Source organism: Scyliorhinus torazame, chromosome 10 (assembly GCF_047496885.1).
Source record: "Scyliorhinus torazame isolate Kashiwa2021f chromosome 10, sScyTor2.1, whole genome shotgun sequence".
Lineage (NCBI taxonomy): Eukaryota > Metazoa > Chordata > Chondrichthyes > Carcharhiniformes > Scyliorhinidae > Scyliorhinus > Scyliorhinus torazame.
The window spans coordinates 193,209,065-193,230,111 of NC_092716.1; the positions used below are offsets into that span (position 1 = coordinate 193,209,065).

At 50.6% G+C, this 21,047-nt stretch overlaps 1 protein-coding gene across 13 annotated transcripts in view; it reads right to left on the reverse strand.

Moving 5' to 3' along the window:
* Positions 1–21,047, reverse strand: part of ppfibp2b (PPFIA binding protein 2b) — a 347,825-nt gene that overhangs the window by 28,258 nt on the left and 298,520 nt on the right. For 12 of the 13 annotated variants that reach the window (XM_072466213.1, XM_072466212.1, XM_072466210.1 and 9 more), the window contains 3 exons: positions 11,739–11,771; positions 7,833–7,974; positions 4,806–4,934 (listed from right to left, as the gene is read on the reverse strand). In XM_072466213.1, coding sequence (XP_072322314.1) covers positions 4,806–4,934; positions 7,833–7,974; positions 11,739–11,771 — 304 coding nt within the window. The remainder of the gene's footprint in view (positions 1–4,805; positions 4,935–7,832; positions 7,975–11,738; positions 11,772–21,047) is intronic. The other variant, XM_072466209.1, reaches the window with a different exon arrangement.

Here is a 21,047-nt window from a genome sequence, read left to right on the forward strand (position 1 = left end):
CCCGAGAAGTCCCCAAACTCCCTTAGGATCTGCATGACCTCAACCATCCCCTCCACTGGATCCGCCACATACAGCAACAGGTTGTCTGCGTACAGCGACACTCGATGTGCCTCTCCCCCTCGGACCACCCCCTCCATTTCCCCGACTCCCTTAACGCCATGGCCAAAGGTTCAATTGCTAATGCAAACAGAAGGGGGGGACAGAGGGCACCCCTGCCTCGTCCCTCGATACAGCCGGAAATACACCGACCTCCGCCAGTTCATGACCACACTCGCCACCGGGGCTCTCTACAGGAGCTTAACCCAACTAATAAACCCTCCCCCGAACCCAAACCTCCTCAACATTTCCCAGAGATACTCCCACTCTACTCGGTCAAAGGCCTTCTCCGCGTCCATAGCTGCCACTATCTCCGCCTCTCCCTCCACCGATGGCATCATAATCACATTCAGTAGCCTCCGGACATTGGTATTTAGTTGCCTGCCCTTTACAAATCCCGTCTGGTCCTCGTGAATCACCCCCGGGACACAGTCCTCTATCCTCGTAGCTAACACTTTTGCCAGCAACTTAGCATCTACGTTGAGGAGCGAGATCGGCCTATACGACCCGCATTGCAGTGGGTCCTTATCCCGCTTCAGGATCAAAGAGATTGTCGCCTCCGACATTGTCGGGGGCAGGGCCCCCCCCTCCCTTGCCTCATTAAAAGTCCTTACCAGCAACGGGGCTAACAGGTCTACATACTTTCTATAGAACTCCACCGGGAACCCATCAGGTCCCGGGGCCTTCCCTGCCTGCATGCTCCCTGGTCCTTTAAACTGCTCCTCCATCCCAATTGGCGCCCCCAAACCAGCCACCTCCTGCTCCTCCACCCTCGGGAACCTCAGTTGGTCCAAGAATCGTCGCATCCCCTCTTTTCCCCCTGGGGGCTGGGACCAATACAGCTCCTCGTAGAAGGCCTTGAATGCCTCATTCACTTTCACCGCACCGTAGTTCCCCTTCCATCCTTGACTCCACCTATTTCCCTCTCTGCCATCCTCCTACGGAGCTGATGTGCCAGCATCCGGCTCGCCTTCTCCCCATATTCATACATCGCCCCCTGTGCCTTCCTCCACTGTGCCTCTGCCTTCCCTGTGGTCAACAGGTCGAACACCGTCTGGAGACTTCGCCTCTCCCCGAGTAGTCCCTCATCAGGGGCCTCTGCATATTTCCTGTCCACCCTTAAAATCTCCCCCACTAACCTCTCCCTTTCCCTGCCCTCTCTCTTCACCCTATGAGCCCTGGAGATTAACTCTCCCCTAACCACCGCCTTCAGCGCCTCCCATACTACTCCCACCTGCACCTCCCTGTTGTCGTTGGCCTCCAGATATCTTTCGATGCACCCCCACACCCTCCCGCACACTTCCTCGTCGGCCAACAGTCCCACATCCAACCGCCACAACGGGCGTTGGTCCCTCTCCTCCCCCAGCTCTAATGCCACCCAGTGCGGGGCGTGGTCCGAAACAGCTATGGCCGACTACTCCGTCCCCTCCACTTTCGAGATCAATGCCCTGCCCAGAACAAAAAAATCTATCCGAGAGTAGGCCTTATGAACGTGGGAGAAAAAAGATAATTCTCTGGCCAAAGGCCTGGCAAATCTCCACAGATCTACTCCCCCCCATCTGGTCCATAAACCCCGAGCACCTTGGCCGCAGCCGGCCTCTTTCCAGTCCTGGATCTGGAGCGATCCAGTGCTGGGTCCAACACCGTGTTGAAGTCCCCACCCATTATCAAATTCCCTACCTCCAGGTCCGGAATACGCCCCAACATACGTTTCATGAATCCAGCGTCGTCCCAATTCGGGGCGTATACATTTACCAATACCACCCCTGTCCCCTGCAACCTACCACTCACGATCACGTATCGGCCTCCGTTGTCCACCACTATGTTCTTGGCCTCAAACGACACCCGCTTCCCCACCAGTATTGCCACCCCACTATTCTTCGCATCCAGCCCCGAATGGAACTCCTGTCCTACCCATCCCTTTCTTAACCTGACCTGGGGCGAAATTCTCCCGAAACGGCGCGATGTCCGCCGACTGGCGCCCAAAACGGCGCCAATCAGACGGGCATCGCGCCGCCTCAAAGGTGCGGAATGCTCCGCATCTTTGGGGGCCGAGCCCCAACATTGAGGGGCTAGGCCGACACCGGAAGAATTTCAGCCCCGCCAGCTGGCAGAAACGGCCTTTGTTGCCCCGCCAGCTGGCGCGGAAATGACATGTCGGGGCGGCGAATGCGCGGGAGCGTCAGCGGCTGCTGACAGTTTCCCGCGCATGCGCAGTGGAGGGAGTCTCTTCCGCCTCCGCCATGGTGGAGACCGTGGCGGAGGCGGAAGGGAAATAGTGCCCCCACGGCACAGGCCCGCCCGCGGATCGGTGGGCCCCGATCGCGGGCCAGGCCACCGTGGGGGCACCCCCCGGGGTCAGATCGCCCCGCGGCCCCCCCAGGACCCCGGAGCCCACCCGCGCCGCCTTGTCCCGCCGGTAAATAGGTGCTTTAATTTACGCATGCGGGACAGGCAATTTATCGGCGGGACTTCGGCCCATCCGGGCTGGGAGAATCGAGCGGGGGGGGGGGCCCGCCAACCGGCGCGGCGCGATTCCCGCCCCCGCCGAATCTCCGGTGCCGGAGACTTCGGCAACCGGCGGGGGCGGGATTCACGGCAGCCCCCGGCGATTCTCCACCCCGGCGGGGGGTCGGAGAATGACGCCCCTGATCTGCCACCTTTAAATGTGTCTCCTGGAGCATGACCACGTCTGCCTTCAGTCCCTTTAAGCGCGCAAACACTCGGGCCCTCTTAACCGGCCCATTTAGGCCTCTCACATTCCATGTGATCAGCCGGATTGGGTGGCTACCCCCCCCCCCCCCCCCCGACTAGCCATCTCTTACTTTAGGCCAGTCCCGTGCCCGCGTCTCCCGCATGCTCCAGTCCCCCAGATGGGGAACCCCCGCCCTGACCACCTCTTCCATTTTCAGTTCCCCCTCGGCCATTGCAGCAGCAACCCTATTGTCCCCCTCCCCACCTCCCCTCCCCACTAGATCCGAATCTAGCTCCCCCCATAATACTTCCGTAAGTCAGCTCATCGAGTTTTATTGAGGCCAGACTGACGGGTAAAGAATTTATTATTTCTCATTACCACTTCAAAGCATTCCACAAGGTTAGCCAAGCAAGACCTTAACATTTGAAATTCATGCTGACAACTCTTTATATTTTTAGTTTTAGGTGTTTCTCTATTACATCTTCTCTATTCCATTCTCTATTACACTACACCGACCAGTGGCCCTGACTTCAGTCGTAATGAAGTGCTTCGAGAGGTTGATCATGAAGCGCATCACCTCCATACTCTCAGAACGCCTTGATCCACTGCAATTCGCATACCGCTGCAACCGGTCCACATCAGACACCATTTCCCTGGCCCTACACTCATCCCTAGAGCATCTCGAAAACAAGGACTCCTACATTAGACTCCTATTTATTGACTACAGATCCGCCTTCAACACCATAATCCCAGCCAAGCTCATATCAAAGCTCAAAAACCTAGGAGTTGGCTCCCCACTCTGCAACTGGATCCTCGATTTTCTGACCAACAGACCACAATCAGTAAGAATGAACAACAACACCTCCTCCACAATAGTCTTCAACATTGGCGCCCCGCAAGGCTGCGTACTTAGCCCCCTACTCTACTCCCTGTACACACACGACTGCGTGGCAAAACTTGGTTCCAACTCCATCTACAAGTTTGCTGATGATACGACCATAGTGGGCCGGATCTCGAATAACGATGAGTCCGAATACAGGAGGGAGATAGAGAACCTAGTGGAGTGGTGTAGCGACAACAATCTCTCCCTCAATGCCAGCAAAACTAAAGAGCTGGTCATTGACTTCAGGAAGCAAAGTACTGCACACACCCCTGTCAGCATCAATGGGGCCGAGGTGGAGATGGTTAGCAGTTTCAAATTCCTAGGGGTGCACATCTCCAAAAATCTGTCCTGGTCCACCCACGTCGACGCTACCACCAAGAAAGCACAACAGCGCCCATACCTCCTCAGGAAACTAAGGAAATTCGGCATGTCCACATTGACTCTTACCAAGTTTTACAGATGCACCATAGAAAGCATCCTATCAGGCTGCATCACAGCCTGGTATGGCAACTGCTCGGCCCAGGACCGCAAGAAACTTCAGAGAGTCGTGAACACCGCCCAGTCCATCACACAAATCTGCCTCCCATCCATTGACTCCATCTACACCTCCCGCTGCCTGGGGAAAGCGGGCAGTATAATCAAAGATCCCTCCCACCCGGCTTACTCACTCTTCCAACTTCTTCCATCGGGCAGGAGATACAGAAGTCTGAGAACACGCACAAACAGACTCAAAAACAGCTTCTTCCCCACTGTCACCAGACTCCTAAATGACCCTCTCATGGACTGACTTCATTAACACTACACCCTGTATGCTTCATCCAATGCCAGTGCTTATGTAGCTACATTGTATATGTTGTGTTGCCCTATTATGTATTTTCTTTTATTCCCTTTTCTTCTCATGTACTTAATGATCTGCTCGCAGAAAAATACTTTTCACTGTACCTCGGTACACATGACAATAAACAAATCCAATCCAATCCAATCCAATCTTTGAGTAAAGTTCCACTATCTTATGCGAACTAATCTATTCTTTCCTGGTGGCTTTCCATCACCTATTTTAAATATACACCCATTCTTCCTGGTGTGTGACTGACTGCATTGCCAAAGATGCATAATTCTGGGCCTACTCACATCCTCGGACTTGACAAATCTTTGGACCTTGCAAAACAGGGTCCAGCAGTTGCTCGTAAGCCGCCTCGCCTGAATTCCAAAGGGCCCTCATCATCATCCTGAAGTGAAGAGGAGTTGGTTCTTCTAATTCTGGGGAAAGTAAGAGGGAAGAGAGAAAACAGAAGGACTGTGCTGTAATATTTGGTAGGAGAATAGAATGATTGAGCTACATGAGACAGTTTCTGTTTTTACATTAAATGAGACCTCCATTGGTTTGTTTAAACTACAGCTTGTAGAAATGAATTTTCTATTGGTATGTCTATAATGGCCCAAGCAGTAGGAAAATTGATCTTTAATGATTGGTTTTAGTTTAGTTTACACACAATCGAAGTATGCCAACTAAACATGGTTTTATGCTGAATTCTGGGACAAAGCTCATCACATGACTTGGTTGTAGCATCACACTCAAACTTGACAAGGGACAAAGAACATATGGCCTTAAGGCGGTGATGTAAGATGGCAAGGTTGAACAATTACTGGTACAGAACTATCCAACTCCCTCGCAATTAAAATGATCAACTCTGACCTCTAAATTCAAAGTCCTATGTGCAAAAATAAACAAGTATTAAAACATTCAACCTTGTGCATTAAATTAGTACATTTTAGCTTGATGTTTCAGCGAAGTCAATTTATTTCACACTGTGTAAACATCTGTGATTTTATAAGTTTAGAATTCCATTCTGTAATTAGTTTTTGTAACTCTGCAGTTCTTTTAAATTTGAACATCTGTTAGTTGAATGTACTTTGTTATGTTTAACAGATAAATCACTTTCAAGCATTGATAAGTACTTTAGATAGACTTTGTGAAACGTCTTTAATTTTGTAAGTTTACAAAACTATTCTGTATTAATTGACTTCTGCCAAGCACAAGTTATACATCAAAATCATACTCAGCAAAAGTATATTGATAAGCGCCTGTTTTAATGAAGTCCTGGAAATCAATTAGGCATCCAATGAATTCATGTTTTTAGACATTGCATGCTGCCTTATCTCAGTAAAAGCAGTCATGAAAACTATTCTCACTTATATTCTATCCATAATACTACATCTACTTTATTAGTACTTTGTAAACTTCTTTTAGTTTTCAGGTTATAAGTAACTTTACCAGTCTATTCTTTGTTTTAAAAGTAAAGTAACTCATTCCAAGTAACCACAGAAGTAGCAACAGCAATTTTCAAATAACCTGCCCAAAACATGCTGATGGGTCTCTGGTTTAATATCAAGTAAACAAGGTTTTGAGACCATGAGCTCAAGATATCAATCATGGGGCATGACAGCATATTTCTCCCATCTTGAACGAACGGGAATGGAAGATATCAAAACATTCTTTTATCTGAGCAATAAGCAACAGAAACAAACTTTAATGAGAGGGATGGTCCCATGAATAACTGACACCTTAAGAGGACCAATCAGAGGACAATGGAAAATGGCATCAATAGATGACCATCACCTTCGAGAAAACAATTAGAAACTGATCTAGCCCACCTACACCAATCACAAATTGATCACGCATCCCTCAAGTCAATTCCCTCAAGTCCAAAGATGTGCAGGTTAGGTGCATTGGCAAAGGGGCTAAATTGCCCCTTTGGGTGGGGGTTACAGGGAGGGGTGTAGGGCCTAGGTAGGGTGGTCTTTCGAAGTATTGGTACAGACTCAAATGGGCCAAAGGCCTCTTTCTGCACTGTCGAGATTCTATGATTCTAATTCAGCATTAGCCTCTGATAGTAGAAGAGGACAATTGCTAACTGTGATACTTGAGTCAATTAGAATGCAATAACATAATTTTAAAAAATAAATTTCGAGTACCCAATTCTTTTTTTCCCCCACATAAGGGGCAATTTAGCGTGGCCTATTCATCTACCCTGCACATCTTTTGGGGTTTTGGGGGGGTGAGACCCTCACAGACATGGGGAGAATGTGCAAACTCCACACGGACAATGACCCAGGGCTTGGACTGACCCGGATCCTCAGTGCCATGAGGCAGCAGTGCTAACTGCTGTGCTACCCCAGAATACAATAACATAATTGATGGCCCTCATAATGAGAGGTTACGAGTGCAGGAGCAGGGATGTCTTGCTGCAATTATAAAGAGCCTTGGTGAGGCCATACCTTGAATACTGTGTGCAGTTTTGGTCTCCTTATCTGAGGCAGGATGCCCTTGTTCTGGAGGGTGTGCAGAGAAGGTTTACCAGACTGATTTCTGGGATGGAAGGACTATCGTATGAGGAGGGATTGAGTAGGTTAGGCTTGGGAGTCGCTGAAGTTCAGAAGAAGGAGGGATCTCATACAAACCTATAATAATTCTAACAGGACTAGACAGGGTAGATGCAAGAAGGATGTTCCTGACGGTGGGGATGTCCAGAACCAGGGGACAGTCTAAGGATACGGAACCCCCAACCACCCCCCCCCCCATCCCTCCCAAGCCCCAACGTACTAGGAGAGGGACCACCCCCCAAACACCTGAGCAGGGGACCTCCCTCCCCCACCAGCCCGATCGCCACCATGCAAATACCAGCTTGACAGTACCAGCCTTGCACTCTAGCAGTGCCCCTGCCAGTGCCACCTGGGCACCTTGGCAGGTGGCACTGCCAGGGTGCAAGTCTGGCACTGCCAGGTACCCAGCAGCAGCAGCACTGCCAGGGTACCACCCTGCCCAGAGGGCATCCGATCCCCTGGGAGGCCCAATGAGTGCTGTCCCATCTGGTCCCGTTTGTAGAGACCAGTACTGAATGGTGCTCGCCAAGGTATCTGTGGCGAAGGGGATTGATTACAAAGCCTCGGCAAACTGCATATTACAGTGACAACAAAGAAAACAAATCACTTTATATTCACATTAACCATAAATAATCTTGCATGACATATATTTACACCACCATTATGTCACCGGACGTGGAGGGCGCCCTGTCATCATGAAGCTAAACGCATCATGTAGCAGTCAATCTACAACCAGTTTACACCGTGGAAACATTTGAGATTGAGGTGACTCACTTTCCCAGGAATTTCTTGAGGCCTTTGCTGCTCTTTTTGCTCTCGGGGGAAATCGAAGGGAAATGGCCAGCTTCAGTGGTCGAGGACAGAGGGGAAAGGTCAGGTGAACTAAAAGTGGAGTCGACACTTCTCTCCGACTCTCCTAAAAAGTGGAAAACATTTGAGTGAAACACATGAACAAAGCCAAATGCAAATTGGAGTTCGCCTGCTTTGCATCTAAACAGCTAATCTATCACCATCTCCAGTAACAAACTCCCCTGAGGCACGACAGCAGGATTAAGGTTTATAGAAACGGGAAATTAATGGGTGCACATTTACTCTGTTCTCACCACACGTCCCTGCTGATCATGTGTAAGCCATGGCCCAGTGGGTAGCATTCTCATCTAGGAGTCAGAAGGTCTGGAGTGCACACCCACCCCAGAGACTTGTGCACAAAATCTAGACTGACGCCCCCAGTGCAGTGCTGAGGGAGTGCTGTCTTTCTGATGAAATGCTAAACCTCTCATGTGGATGCAATACTAATGGATTGACACAATTATTTAAAAATTCTGTGATTGGCCAGTATATGGAAGGCTTTGAGTGGGCTGCCTCACTGGACATCGAACATCTCCTACTCTCCTTAGACGGGTAGCCAAATTCTGCATGATGTCATAACATTGTAAAGCACCACAACTACAGAGCATTTACATAAATAAATAACTTGCATTTATATAGCACCTTTAATGTAGTAAAAAATTCCAAGGCACTTTACAGGAACTTTATCGAACTAAATTTGACAGAGAGCCTCATAAGGAGATCATAGGACAGATGACCGAAAGCTTGGTTGAACAGATAGGTTTTTAAGGAATGCTTAAAATGAGGAAAGCGAAGGAGCGAGCGAGAAAGGCGTGCGGAGGGAATTCCAGGGCATAGGGCCCAGGCAGTTGAAAGCACGGCCGCCAATGATGGGGTGATTAATATCAGGGATGCTCAAGAGGCCAGGATTAGAGGAGTGAGAATATTTCAGAGGGTTATGGGAATGGAGGAGATTACAGAGATAGAGAGAGGCAATGTCATGGATGGATTTAATGGTAGAATCGAGGTATCGCTTAATCAGGATCCAATGGAAGTCAGCACAAGAGTGATGGGTGAATGGAACTTGGAGCAACTTAGGCTATGGAGCGGCAGAGTTTTATTTGATTTGTTATTTGTGATGGAAGGGGGCAGCACGGTAGCATTGTAGATAGCACAATTGCTTCACAGCTCCAGGGTCCCAGGTTTGATTCCGGCTTGGGTCACTGTCTGTGCGGAGTCTGTACATACTCCTCGTGTATGCGTGGGTTTCCTCCGGGTGCTCCGGTTTCCTCCCACAGTCCAAAGATGTGCAGGTTAGGTGGATTGGCCATGATAAATTGCCCTTAGTGTCTGAAATTGCCCTTAGTGTTGGGTGGGGTTACTGGGTTATGGGGATAGGGTGGAGGTGTTGACCTTGGGTAGGGTGCTCTTTCCAAGAGCCGGTGCAGACTTGATGGGCCGAATGGCCTCCTTCTGCACTGTAAATTCTATGATAAAATTCTATGATAAAGATGGGAGGCCGGTCACGAGTCATTGGAAAAGCCAAGCCTAGAAAGGGCAAAAGATGTGAATGAGGCTTTCAGCCGCAGTTGAACCAAGAGAAAAGTTGGTTGATGTAATAGAGATGGGAGGTCTTGGTGACGGTGCAGAAATCTGATCAAAAGCTCACCTAGGGGTCAAATATGACACAAGGTTGTAAACATTCTGGTTCTCACAGTTGCCAGGCAGAGGGATGAAGCCAATGGTTGGGGAATGAAGTTTGTAGTAAGGACCAAAGACAACAGCTTCCATCTTCCTAATATTTAGTTGGAGGAAATCTCTGCTCCACACAGTACTGACAGAAACATCAGAGACGTAAACTGTTCTAACCTATAAACAGGGTGACCGGTGCATTTAACCTTGGTGAGTCTTGATCACAATTCAGCCAGTCTGAATCTACTCCCATACACTTGGATATCGTGCCCAAGCTAATCCAATCTTCCTGTTCATTCTCCACACCTTTTAATATCCCACTCAGTCTAATTGCACTCCCCTGTTCACTCCCTATACCATTTAATAACCCACCAATTGTCCACTTCATGTTCTTGAACAAACTTGAAAGCAACAGCTCTTAAAAAAACCCGGAATCACAAGAAACCTGCTTCTTGGAAACAGTTCACGGTATGAAGTAAAAGTTACCTCGGCAGCCTATCTAAACAGAGAGGTGATGCACAGCCATACACTTGGCCAATATGTATATTTGGAAAAGAAAGCGCACAGCTTTGATCCAACATCTTGAGAGCTGCCTACACTCTCGTCAGAAGATAAATTAACACTGGTGAGTTATTGCTGGTGGACGTCCAACTTGACAAAGCTGTGGCTTCTCAGATCTCCAAGTATCCACGTGTAACTGAACAAGAAGGTTGTGGCAGGGCTAATCGGTCTATGCTTCACAGACTAGGCAGATACTCTGCAAAATAGAGTATCCAGGGCTGTGCCCAATACTGACTGCCAACTGTTGCCCCCCTCTCTCGTCACTCAGCCTCCAATGGAAGCAAATCTCCAGTGACCCTCCAAGCTCCAACAAGAGCAATAACTGATTGCAATTATGTTGCACCTTTAACACAGAAAAAAACTCCCAAGGGACTTCTCAGGAGTGTAAGCAAACAAAATAAAAATGACATCAAGCCAATAAAGGAGACATTAGGACAGGCTAGGTAGATTTTAAGGATAATATTAATGGTGGAAGAAAGGCACAGGGAGGGAATTCTAGAGCTTAAGACAGCTGAAGGCATGACCAGCAATTGTGGGGAAAATGCAGTGGGTATGGCCAGGAGGCCAGAATCGGTGAAGTACAGAAATATTGGAAGTCACGGTGGCAAAGTGGTTAGCACTGCTCCCTCAGCGCCAGGGACCCGGATTAGATTCCAGCCTTGGGGGACTGTCATGTAGAGTCTGCACATTCTCTCCCCCCCCCCCCCCACCCCCATGTCTGTATGGATTTCCTCCGGTGCTCCGGTTTCCACCCACAGTCTGAAATTGTGCAGGTTAGATGGGTTGGCCATGCTAACTTGCTTCTTAGTGTCCAGGGATTTGCAGGTTAGGGCACGGGGATAGGGCAGAGGATTGGACCTTGGTAGCGTGCTCTTTAGGAGGGTCGATGCAGACTCAATAGGCCGAATGGCCTCCTTCTGCACTGCAGGGATTTTATAAGTAGGAGGTTACAGTGGTATGAACCATGGAGGGATTTGAAAAGGATAAGAATTTTAATGTTGAAACAATTAAGGACTGACGTCCAATGTGGGTCAACGAGCACAGGGCTGTGGGTGAACAGTACTTGGTACATGTTAGGGGACAGATATCTACCCAGATGTGAAATGTGTCAAAATCATGAGGGGCTGGACAGAGTAGATGGGGAGAAACTGTTCCCTTTCATAAGATGATTGCGAACAGGAGGGCACAAATTTAAAGTGATTTGCAAAAGAAGCAAATGTGATGCGAGAAAAAACTTTTTCACATGAGTGGCTCGAGTTTGAACGCACCACCTCCAAGTCCGGTGGAAGCAGGTTCTATTGAGGCATTCAAGAGGGCACTCGATAATTACTTGAATAGAAACAGTGTGCAGGGGTCTGGGGAAAATGTAGCAGAATGGCACTAAGTCACGATGCTCATTTGGCGAGCAGGTGCAGACACAACAGGCCAAATGGCCTCCATGGCACTGTAACAATTCTGCATCCCTAATTTTCCAATTACATACACGAGCTTCACTTCCATTGTAACAGATGTGCCAGTATATCTATGTTTTATATTGCTCAGAAAACAAAGAGGAAATCTCTCGAGTAGCAAGCTGCGGACGGGCACGCAGTACAGTACCTAAAGTTGGAGCACTGGCACTCCTGCCACGATCTTCCATCCCGAAAAGTAGCAAGACATGTGTAGAGGTGAAAGGAAGAAGATTTGCGGCAGAGAGGGAGAGTTAGAAAATGACCAAACAACAAAAGCAGCAAAACCCATGTAAAACAAAACAAAGAAGCAATAGATCCAGTAAATCACAGAATAAACCATCGAAAAACATAGCCCAGGAAAACCAAAGGACAGCCAGTCAGGGGAGGTGGTGATATTGTGGTATTCTCACTGCACTGGTAATCCAGGGTCCCACAGTAATGCTCTGTGGGCCCGGGTTCAAATCCCACCATGGTGAAATTTGAATTTAAAATATCTGGAACTAAAAGGTGACCAGCAAACCACTGCCAAATGTTGTAAAAACCCAGGACCTTCATTAATGCCTTTACGGGAAGGAACCTGCCAGCCGTACCTGGTCTGGTCTACATGTGTTCTAGGCTATTAAGCAATGTAGTTGACTCTTAAATGTCCTCTGAAATGGGCAATAAATGCAGGCCCAGCCAGCGACACCCACATCAAACCAGTGTCTGCGTGGGTTTCCCCCGGGTAGTCCAGTTTCCTCCCACAGTTCCAAAGATGTGCAGGTTAGGTGGGTTGGCCATGCTAAATTGCCTCATAGTATTCAAAGATGTGGGGAGAGGGCAGGGGATTGGGCCTTGGTAGGGTGCCCTTCAGGGGGTCGGTGCAGACTCGGTGGGCTGAATGGCCTCCTTTTGCACTGCAGGGATTCTATGGATCATCAGCTGCCGTAAACCAGGTAAATCTAAAGGTGCCGACCACTTTTTAAAAAAAATAAAGTTAGAATATCCAATTCATTTTTTTTTCCAATTAAGGGGCAATTTACCGTGGCCAGGAGGACTTCCGGTTGCGGCAATGCAGAGCTAAGTCACACGTTCGGCAGCTCCCTCTTGGAACGGACTTTTGGGCTCTTTTCAGGGCCCCCAGCGGCATTTTTTCGACATTTCACGGTGTGGGAAGGTGATTGCAATATTCCCCCGACAGTGTATGGCTTGGACCAGGAGCGGGGCGACTAAAAAAGTAGTGGTGAACCCAAAGAAAGTGCGAGGGAAGAAGAGCAAGATGGCGGCGGGCGGGGACCAGGCAGCGTGGATGCAGTGGGCGCAGGAGCAGCAGGAGGTTATCCAGCGCTGCTTCAGGGAGATCAAAGCGGACCTGCTGGAGCCGATGAAGGCTTCTATCGACAAGCTGCTGGAGACCCAGACGGCCCAGGGGGTGGCGATCTGCGAGGTCCGACACAAGATCTCCGACAACGAGGACGAGATCTTAGGCCTTGCGGTGGCACGAGGCGCTCCACAAGAAATGGCAGGAACGGTTCGAGGAGATGGAGAATCGGTCGAGGCGGAAGAATTTGCGGATTCTGGGCCTCCCGGAGGGGCTGGAGGGGTCGGACGTGGGGGCCTGTGCGGTCACCATGTTTAAACTCGCTGATGGGAGCGGGGTCCTTCCAGGGGCCCCTGGCGCTGGAAGGGGCCCATAGAGTGCTGGCGAGGAGGCCCAAGGCTAACGAGCCACCGCGGGCGGTGCTGGTGCGGTTTCATCGGTTCACTGATCGGGAGTGCGTGCTCAGGTGGGCCAAGAAAGAGAGGAGCAGTAGGTGGGAGAACGTGGAGGTTCGAATATACCAGGACTGGAGTGCGGAGGTGGCGAAGAAGAGGGCCGGGTACAACCGGGCGAAGGCGGTGCTGCACAGGAAGGGGGTGGTTTGGCATGCTGCAGCCAGCGCGACTGTGGGTCACCTACAAGGACCGGCACCATTATTTTGAGTCTCCGGAGGCGGCGTGGGCCTTTGTTCAGGCCGAGAAGCTGGACACAGACTGAGGGTCGGGATGAGTGGTCAGGGGATTGCTGTTGGTGTGTTACATTTTGAGGGGGGGGTTCTTTGCTCTAGTTTCTTTTTGGTTCGATGTGGGTGGTAAGGGTGGGTTGGGCACTGTTTTGGTTGCGTCTGTCGGGTGGGCGCTTGGAGGGGGGTAAGTAAATAGAGTAGGGGTGGATGGCCGGTAGGGGGGGGAATGGGGCTCCGCGGGGGAGGGGGAGGCCCGAGTCGGGGGTGAACGGACTGGGCCTGTAAAAGGAGCTGCGTCAGAGGTGGCGGGGCCGGGCAGGTGGAAAGCGCGGGCTTTTTCCCTCGCTGAAGGCTGGAGGGAGCGGGGAAGCGAAGGCTGTTTCCCGCGCTTGGGATGGAAGGGGTAGGCGGAGAGCCTGCTGATGGGTAATGGAGGAGGAGGGTACGTCCCACAATGGGAGGAGTCGAAGGAGAGGCGGGAGTGGCCGGGGTCAGCAGGAGTCAGCTGACTTGCGGGAGTGCAATGGGGGGAGCAAAGCAGCTAGGAGGCGGGAGGACCGGGTTGCTGCTGGTATGGTCAAGGGGGGGCTGGAGCGAGTAGAGGGGGTTGGGACGGGGGTCCGCCGCCGTGGGGAACGGGCCGGGAGTGGGGTGCGGGCGCGTGGCTGGCCGAGGAGGGGTTATGGCTAGTTGGCAGGGGAGGGCGGCGGGTAGCCCCCGATCCGGCTGATAACCTGGAATGTAAGGGGACTGTTCGGGCCGGTCAAGTGGGCCTGGGTGTTCGGGCACCTGAAGGGGCTGAAGGCAGATGTGGTCATGCTCCAGGAGACACACCTGAAGGTGGCAGACGAGGTAAGATTGAGGAAGGGGTGGGTAGGTCAGGTGTTTCATTCGGGGCTGAATGCCAAAAATCGGGGGGTGGCGATCTTGGTGGGAAAGAGGGTGTCGTTCGAGGCGCGAGCATTGTGACAGACAATGGCGGCAGCTACGTAATAGTAAGTGGTAAGCTGCAAGGGAAGAGGGTGGTGCTGGTCAATGGGACGATGCGGGTTTTATGTGGCGCATGTTGGGTCGGATCCCGGACTAGGAAGTGGGGGGCCCGATAATGGGGGGGGGGGGGGGGGGGGGGGGAGACGGTGTTGGATCCGGCACTGGATTGCTCCAGGTCTAGGACGGGTAGGAAGCCGGCAGCGGCTAAAGTGTTGAGGGGGTTTATGGACCAGATGGGAGGGGTGGACCCTTGAAGATTTGCAAGGCTGGGGGCTAGGGAATTTTCATTCTTCTTGCATGTTCATAAGGCTTATTCCCGGATCGACTTTTTTATTATGAGTAGGGTGCTTATAGCAAGAGTAGAGGATACAGAGTACACGGCGATAGCCATTTTGGATCACGCCCCCCGCATTGGGTAGACCTAGAGCTGGGGGAGGTGAGGGACCAGCGACCGTTGTGGCGTTTGGAGGTGGGGCTGTTGGCGGACGAGGAGGTGAGTGAGCGGATCCGAGGAAGCATAGAGAGATACCTGGAGGCCAACGATAACGGGGAGTTCCGAGTGGGGATGGTATGGGAGGCGCTGAGGGCGGTGGTTAGGGGAGAGCTGATCTCCATTAGGGCCCACAAGGAGAGGAGCGAGCAGAGGGAGAGGGAGAGGCTGGTGGGGGAGATGGTGAGGGTAGATAGGAGGTATGCGGAGGGACTGTTGAGGGGAGGCATAGCCTCCAGGCCGAATTCGACCTGTTGACCACCAGGAAGGCAGAGGCGCAGTGGAGGAAGGCCAGGGGGCGATTTAGGAGTATGGGGGAAAGGCAAGCCGGATGCTGGCCCATCAGCTTCGGAAGCGGGACGCAGCTAGGGAGATCGGGGGAGTTAAGGATAGGGGAGGGAGTGTGGTGCGGAGTGGGGTTGGCATCAATGGGGTCTTCAGGGACTTTTATGAGGAACTGTATCGGTCCGAGCCCCCACTGGAGGAGGGAGGGATGGGCCGCTTTCTGGACCAATTGAAGTTTCTGAAGATGGAGGAGGGACTGGTGGCGGGATTGGGGGCCCCGATTGGGCTGGAGGAGCTGGCCAAAGGGATAGGGAGCATGCAGGTGGGGAAGGCACCGGGGCCGGATGGTTTCCCGGTCGAATTCTACAAGAAATATGTGGACCTGTTGGGCCCGTTGCTAGTTAGGACCTTCAATGAGGCAAGGGAGGGGGGGGCTTTGCCCCCGACGATATCCCGGGCACTGATCTCCTTGATCCTGAAGTGGGACAAGGATCCCCTGCAATGTGGGCCTTACAGGCCGATTTCGATGCTAAACGTAGACGCCAAGGTGCTGGCGAAGGTCTTAGCTACGAGAATTGAGGATTGTGTGCCGCAGGTGATCCACGAAGACCAGACGGGGTTCGTGAAGGGGAGGCAGTTGAACGCAAATGTGCGGAGGCTTCTGAACGTTATCATGATGCCGACGAGGGAGGGGGAGGCGGAGATAGTGGTGGCGATGGACGCTGAGAAGGCCTTCGATAGGGTAGAGTGGGGGTACTTGTGGGAGGTGAAGAGGTTCGGGTTTGGGGAGGGGTTTGTCAGGTGGGTTAGGCTGTTGTACGTGGTCCCGATGGCGAGTGTGGCCACGAACAAGAGGAGGTCTGAGTACTTTTGTTCCATCGAGGGACGAGGCAGGGGTGTCCCCTGTCCCCCCTGCTCTTCGCACTGGCGATTGAACCCCTGGCTATGGCACTGAGAGAGTCGAGGAACTGGAGGGGGTTGGTGCAGGGTGGGGAGGAGCATCGGGTGTCGCTTTATGCGGACGACCTGCTGCAGTATGTGGCGGACCCGGTGGGGGGAATGCCGGAGGTAATGGAGGATCCTCAGGGAGTTCGGGGATTTCTCAGGGCACAAGCTCAACATGGGGAAGAGCAAGTTGCCCGTGGTTCACCCAGGGGACCAGGAGAGGGGGGATTGGTGAGCTCCCACTAAAAAGAGCTGAGAGGAGCTTCAGCTATTTGGGGGTCCAGGTGGCCAGGAGCTGGGGGGCCCTGCGTAGACTTTATTTCACGAGGCTGGTGGAGCAAATGGAGGAGGAGGTCAAGAGGTAGGACGCGTTGCCACTGTCCCTGGCGGGTAGGGTGCAGTCAGTTAAGATGACGGTGCTCCCAAGGTTTTTGTTCCTGTTCCAGTGCCTCCCCATTTTTATCCCGAAGGCCTTCTTTAGGCGGGTCAACAGGAGCATAACGGGGTTTGTGTGGGCGCAAGGACTCCGAGGGTGAGAAGGGTGTTCCTGGAGCGGAGTAGGGATGGTGGGGGCTGGCACTGCCCAACCTCTGTGGGTACTACTGGGCCGCCAATGCAGCGATGGTGCGCAAGTGGGTGATGGAGGGGGTTACATGGAAGAGGCTGGAGATGGCGTCTTGAGAGGGTACGAGTCTGGAGGCGCTGGCAACGGCGCCGCTGCCGCTCCCTCCAATGAGGTATACCACGAGCCCGGTAGTGGCGGCTACCCTCAAAATCTGGGGGCAGTGGAGGTGGCACAGGGGGGAAGTTGGGGCCTCGGTGTGGACCCCAATACGGGGGAACCACCGGTTTATCCCAGGGAGAATGGATGGAGGGTTTTTGGGGTGGCACAGGGCAGGGATAAGAAGGCTGGGGGACCTGTTTGTGGATGGCAAGTTCGCGAGCCTGGGTGAGCTGGAGGAGAAGTATGGGCTCCCCCCGGGAACACCTTTAGATATTTACAGGTAAGGGCGCATGCCAGGTGGCAAGTGGTGGAATTCCCGCGGCTGCTGCCACACACAGTACAGGACAGGGTTCTCACACATGACCGGGACAAGGATGAGCCGGTTCTTTGAGGGTGAGGACAGGTGTGTTAGGTGCTCAGGTTGCCCAGCAAATCACACCCACATGTTCTGGGCATGCCCAGCGCTGGAGGAATTTTGGAAGGGCGTGGCGAGTATTTTATTTTTGTTTGTTTACACTGGGGGATCTGAGGGGGTGTATATATTTGCTAGGTTTGCTAATTCAGGGTGTTCATTTATTACTTATGTATAGGGGGCGAGGGCATAGGGGTTGTTTTATTTTGTTCTGTATTTAGTTCTATTGGGTTCCTTTTTCATTCTGTTGTTGATATTTTGTGAAAACCTCAATAAAAATTATTTATTTTAAAAAAGATTTAGCGTGGCCAATCCATCTATACTGCACATCTTTTTGGGTTGTGGGGGTGCACAAACATGGGGAGAATGTGCAAATTTCCACATGGACAGTGACCCAGAGTCGGGATCGAACCTGGGATCTCGGCGCCGTGAGGCAACCGCGCTGCCCTTGAGTGCCGACCACTTTGAGACAGTTGGGAGAATAGAAGTGCGTAAGGTAACTGAGTGACGGGCTTGCAGGAGGGAGGGAGGGGGAAGGAAATCAGGTGGTCAGGGGAGGCATCGAGTGGTCAGGATTGTAGTCTAGCGTAGGGGGGGGGAATGATGTGGGGTGGAAATGCTAGCTGGAAGGGGTGAAGAGGGCAGCTGAGGGTTGTGGCTGGTCGATGAGGGGTTTGTGGATAGTCAGGCTGTTGGTGTTGGGTGTTGAAGGGCTGAGGATGGTGATCGGGGGATAGTTGAGGAAGGTTGGGTTGCGGGGTCAGGACCATAGCTACCCAGGAGTTAAAGTAGTTTTAATCCTTCTAACTTCTCTTGGGTGACTATTCTGGAAAGAGAGTCGAACCATCTAAAGTACCCGATTTTAATTAGCGTTTCAGATGGTTCCCTGTGCAGGGTAATTGTCCATCGGTTCTTTACAATTCATGTGCAGTGCTTGTGTGGACCTCTGGAAAGGGGGGCGTGGGGAGTGGGGTACAACCTCCAGAGAACGGAAGTATGGACCATTACGTTTATTAGTGTAAACTGCCTGTGGTGAACACAAGCATCTAGCCCAGGGATGACAGCTCCAAGAGAGATTTGCAAAACTCACTCCACTGTACCGACTCGTGGCCAGAGATTGCAACCAGTGACAACAGACATTGCAAAAATGAAGGGGAAATGTTGACATAACAACTTACAATAACAAAAGCAGATGCTGAGAGAGAACTGTCACAAAAAAATCATGACAAGAAGTGCTGTTAATCACCAGGAAGTTAAACTCCAAGCAAGGCAATATATAGGTGTCAACATGCCACTGACAAGGAGCCTTGGCATTCCCTCCTTCAGCAGTCTGATGGTCAGTCGTGGGAATACTGGTGCAGCAACAGGGAACAGATAGCTGTTTTTTTTACTATTTTGAAATTCTGTGCGATGGTGCATCGAGAGGTTAACAAAAGCTAGCTGGTTTATGTCAGTGCAGAGATTCCTCGGGAAGCTTAAGAATGAAAAAGTTCCTGTGTTTATCAATAGTTTTAATAGGAGGCCAGGGTATAATAGTGTAGTGTTTTTTTGATGTGAAACTCAGAGCCCTGTCCTAATAATCAGGGGAACATAAAATCACACCGTGATAGTTTATGGATTTGAATCCAGCTTTAAAAATGGAAGAAACTGATATCAGTTAAAGCCACTTCTAAAAGTCGTCAGATTGATGGCATATTGGTGATAATGCCAACATGTATTGCCCATCCCCAATTGTTCTCCAGAAGGTGTAGTACGATGCCTTTTTGAATATAACTGAACTGCTTGCTAAGGGCAGCATGGTGGCGGTGGTTAGCATTGCTGTCTCACAACGCCAGGGACACAGGTTTGATTCCGACCTCAGGTGACTGTTTGTGTGGAGTTTGCACATTCTCCATGTGGTTGAGTGGGTATCCTCCAGGAGCTCCGGTTTCCTCCTACAGTCCTAAGATGTGCAGGTTAGGTGAACTGGACATTGTAAATTTCCCCTCAGCATCCAAACATTAGGTGGGATTATGGGGGTAGTGTTGGATACTAGGCCTAGGTAGGGTGCTCCTTCGGAGGTCGGTGCAGACTCAAGGGACCAAATGGCCTCCTTCTGCACTGTAAGGATTCTATAATTCTAAGCCATTTCAGAGGGCCATTACATTGGTCTGGAGTAACATGCAGGCCAGAGCGGTTAAGGGAGACAGATTTCCTTCTCCAAGTGAAATTAAGGGAAGGAACAGATGGGAGGTAGGAAGGAAGCTGCCACCCTTACTTGATCTGGGCCTATATTTATCCCCAATCCCACATCAAAGCTTTGGATAAACTGGGATGGGCAAAAGAGGCAGGTTCTGCCAGTGGCACATCCTGGGAATGAATTAAATACAATTTCTGTTTCCATAACTAGTCAGGTTTCTAACACGTGGTTTTCCTGAAGGAAAAGGGAAAGGAAAATCACTGAGTTTGACCAGTTAAAAATCAGCAAAGGGCTGAAATGTTATCAGTCCGAACATTTCAACTGATCTTAACTCAAAGTTGCATCACGCAAATGATCCAATATGCTGGCAATACTAGTCAAATAAACAGCCAGTGTGTGACTCAAGAGCAGTACTAATTAAAGAATCAGTGACTTAGTCACAATTTGGCAGTGGTCAGGAGAACAACATTCACCAAAACACCTGACCGATTACCATTAGGTTATTTTAGAATGAGTTTCATCACATTTTCTTTTCACAGCCTTCAATTTAGTTGTCAGCAGGCCTCCCTCCATTCCCTTTACATTTGGTCATGAAAAGTTGTGCCATTGGTTAACCATGGTTACTTAGTCCACGGGGTTTGATACAAGGATAATCCCTTGTTCCACTTAGTTTAAAGACAAAATGCTCTAGTCCTGTAAATACAGACAGGAGTGAGCCATTTATTTCCTCTCCCGATTGACAGTAAGTTAAGGATTGAAATTTCACACCAAGAAATAAAGGGTAATGCATGCTGGAGGAGGTTTTTTTTGTTGATAAAATGAGGAAAGACGAAGTTAAAACTATGAACCAAAACACACACACTTGGTTCAATGCATTCCACACAGCAAAGAAAAATGTGTCGGGATTCTGTGGAGGTTGTATGATCTGCCCCACTAGATCATGGAAGACAAATATTTACCACATAGAATATCACAGCGCCGAAGGATGCCATTCAGCCCATTGTCCCTCGCTTGTCCCCCATTTCTCTACCCCTTGCTCACAGCAGCCTTTCTTCTTTTTAAACTAATTATGTTCACTCTTTTCAAAGCCTAGAATAGATCTTGTTTCTCTTCCCTGCAGTATCCCAGCATTCAAACCACGGACTATTGGAAAATATATTCTCCTCATCTCTCCATTAGCTCAACCTTTAATGCAGTTCTTCTGCCGCTTTTGAAACACACAGCCATGGTTCCATGAGAGATAAATTTTACTAATCCATACTTTGCATGTCACCCTGAAGCACAGCTGACACGCAAACTTGTTTGGTGAGAAGCGGATTGGAAAAACTGCAAACAGCAGTGCACACAGTGACCTCTGTTATTTGAGTCGTCAATCAGGTATTTTTTGCCTCTACTGAGCACGGGTCACTTGACACCCATCCGTTGCATTCCACTTGTTGCCCGAGCC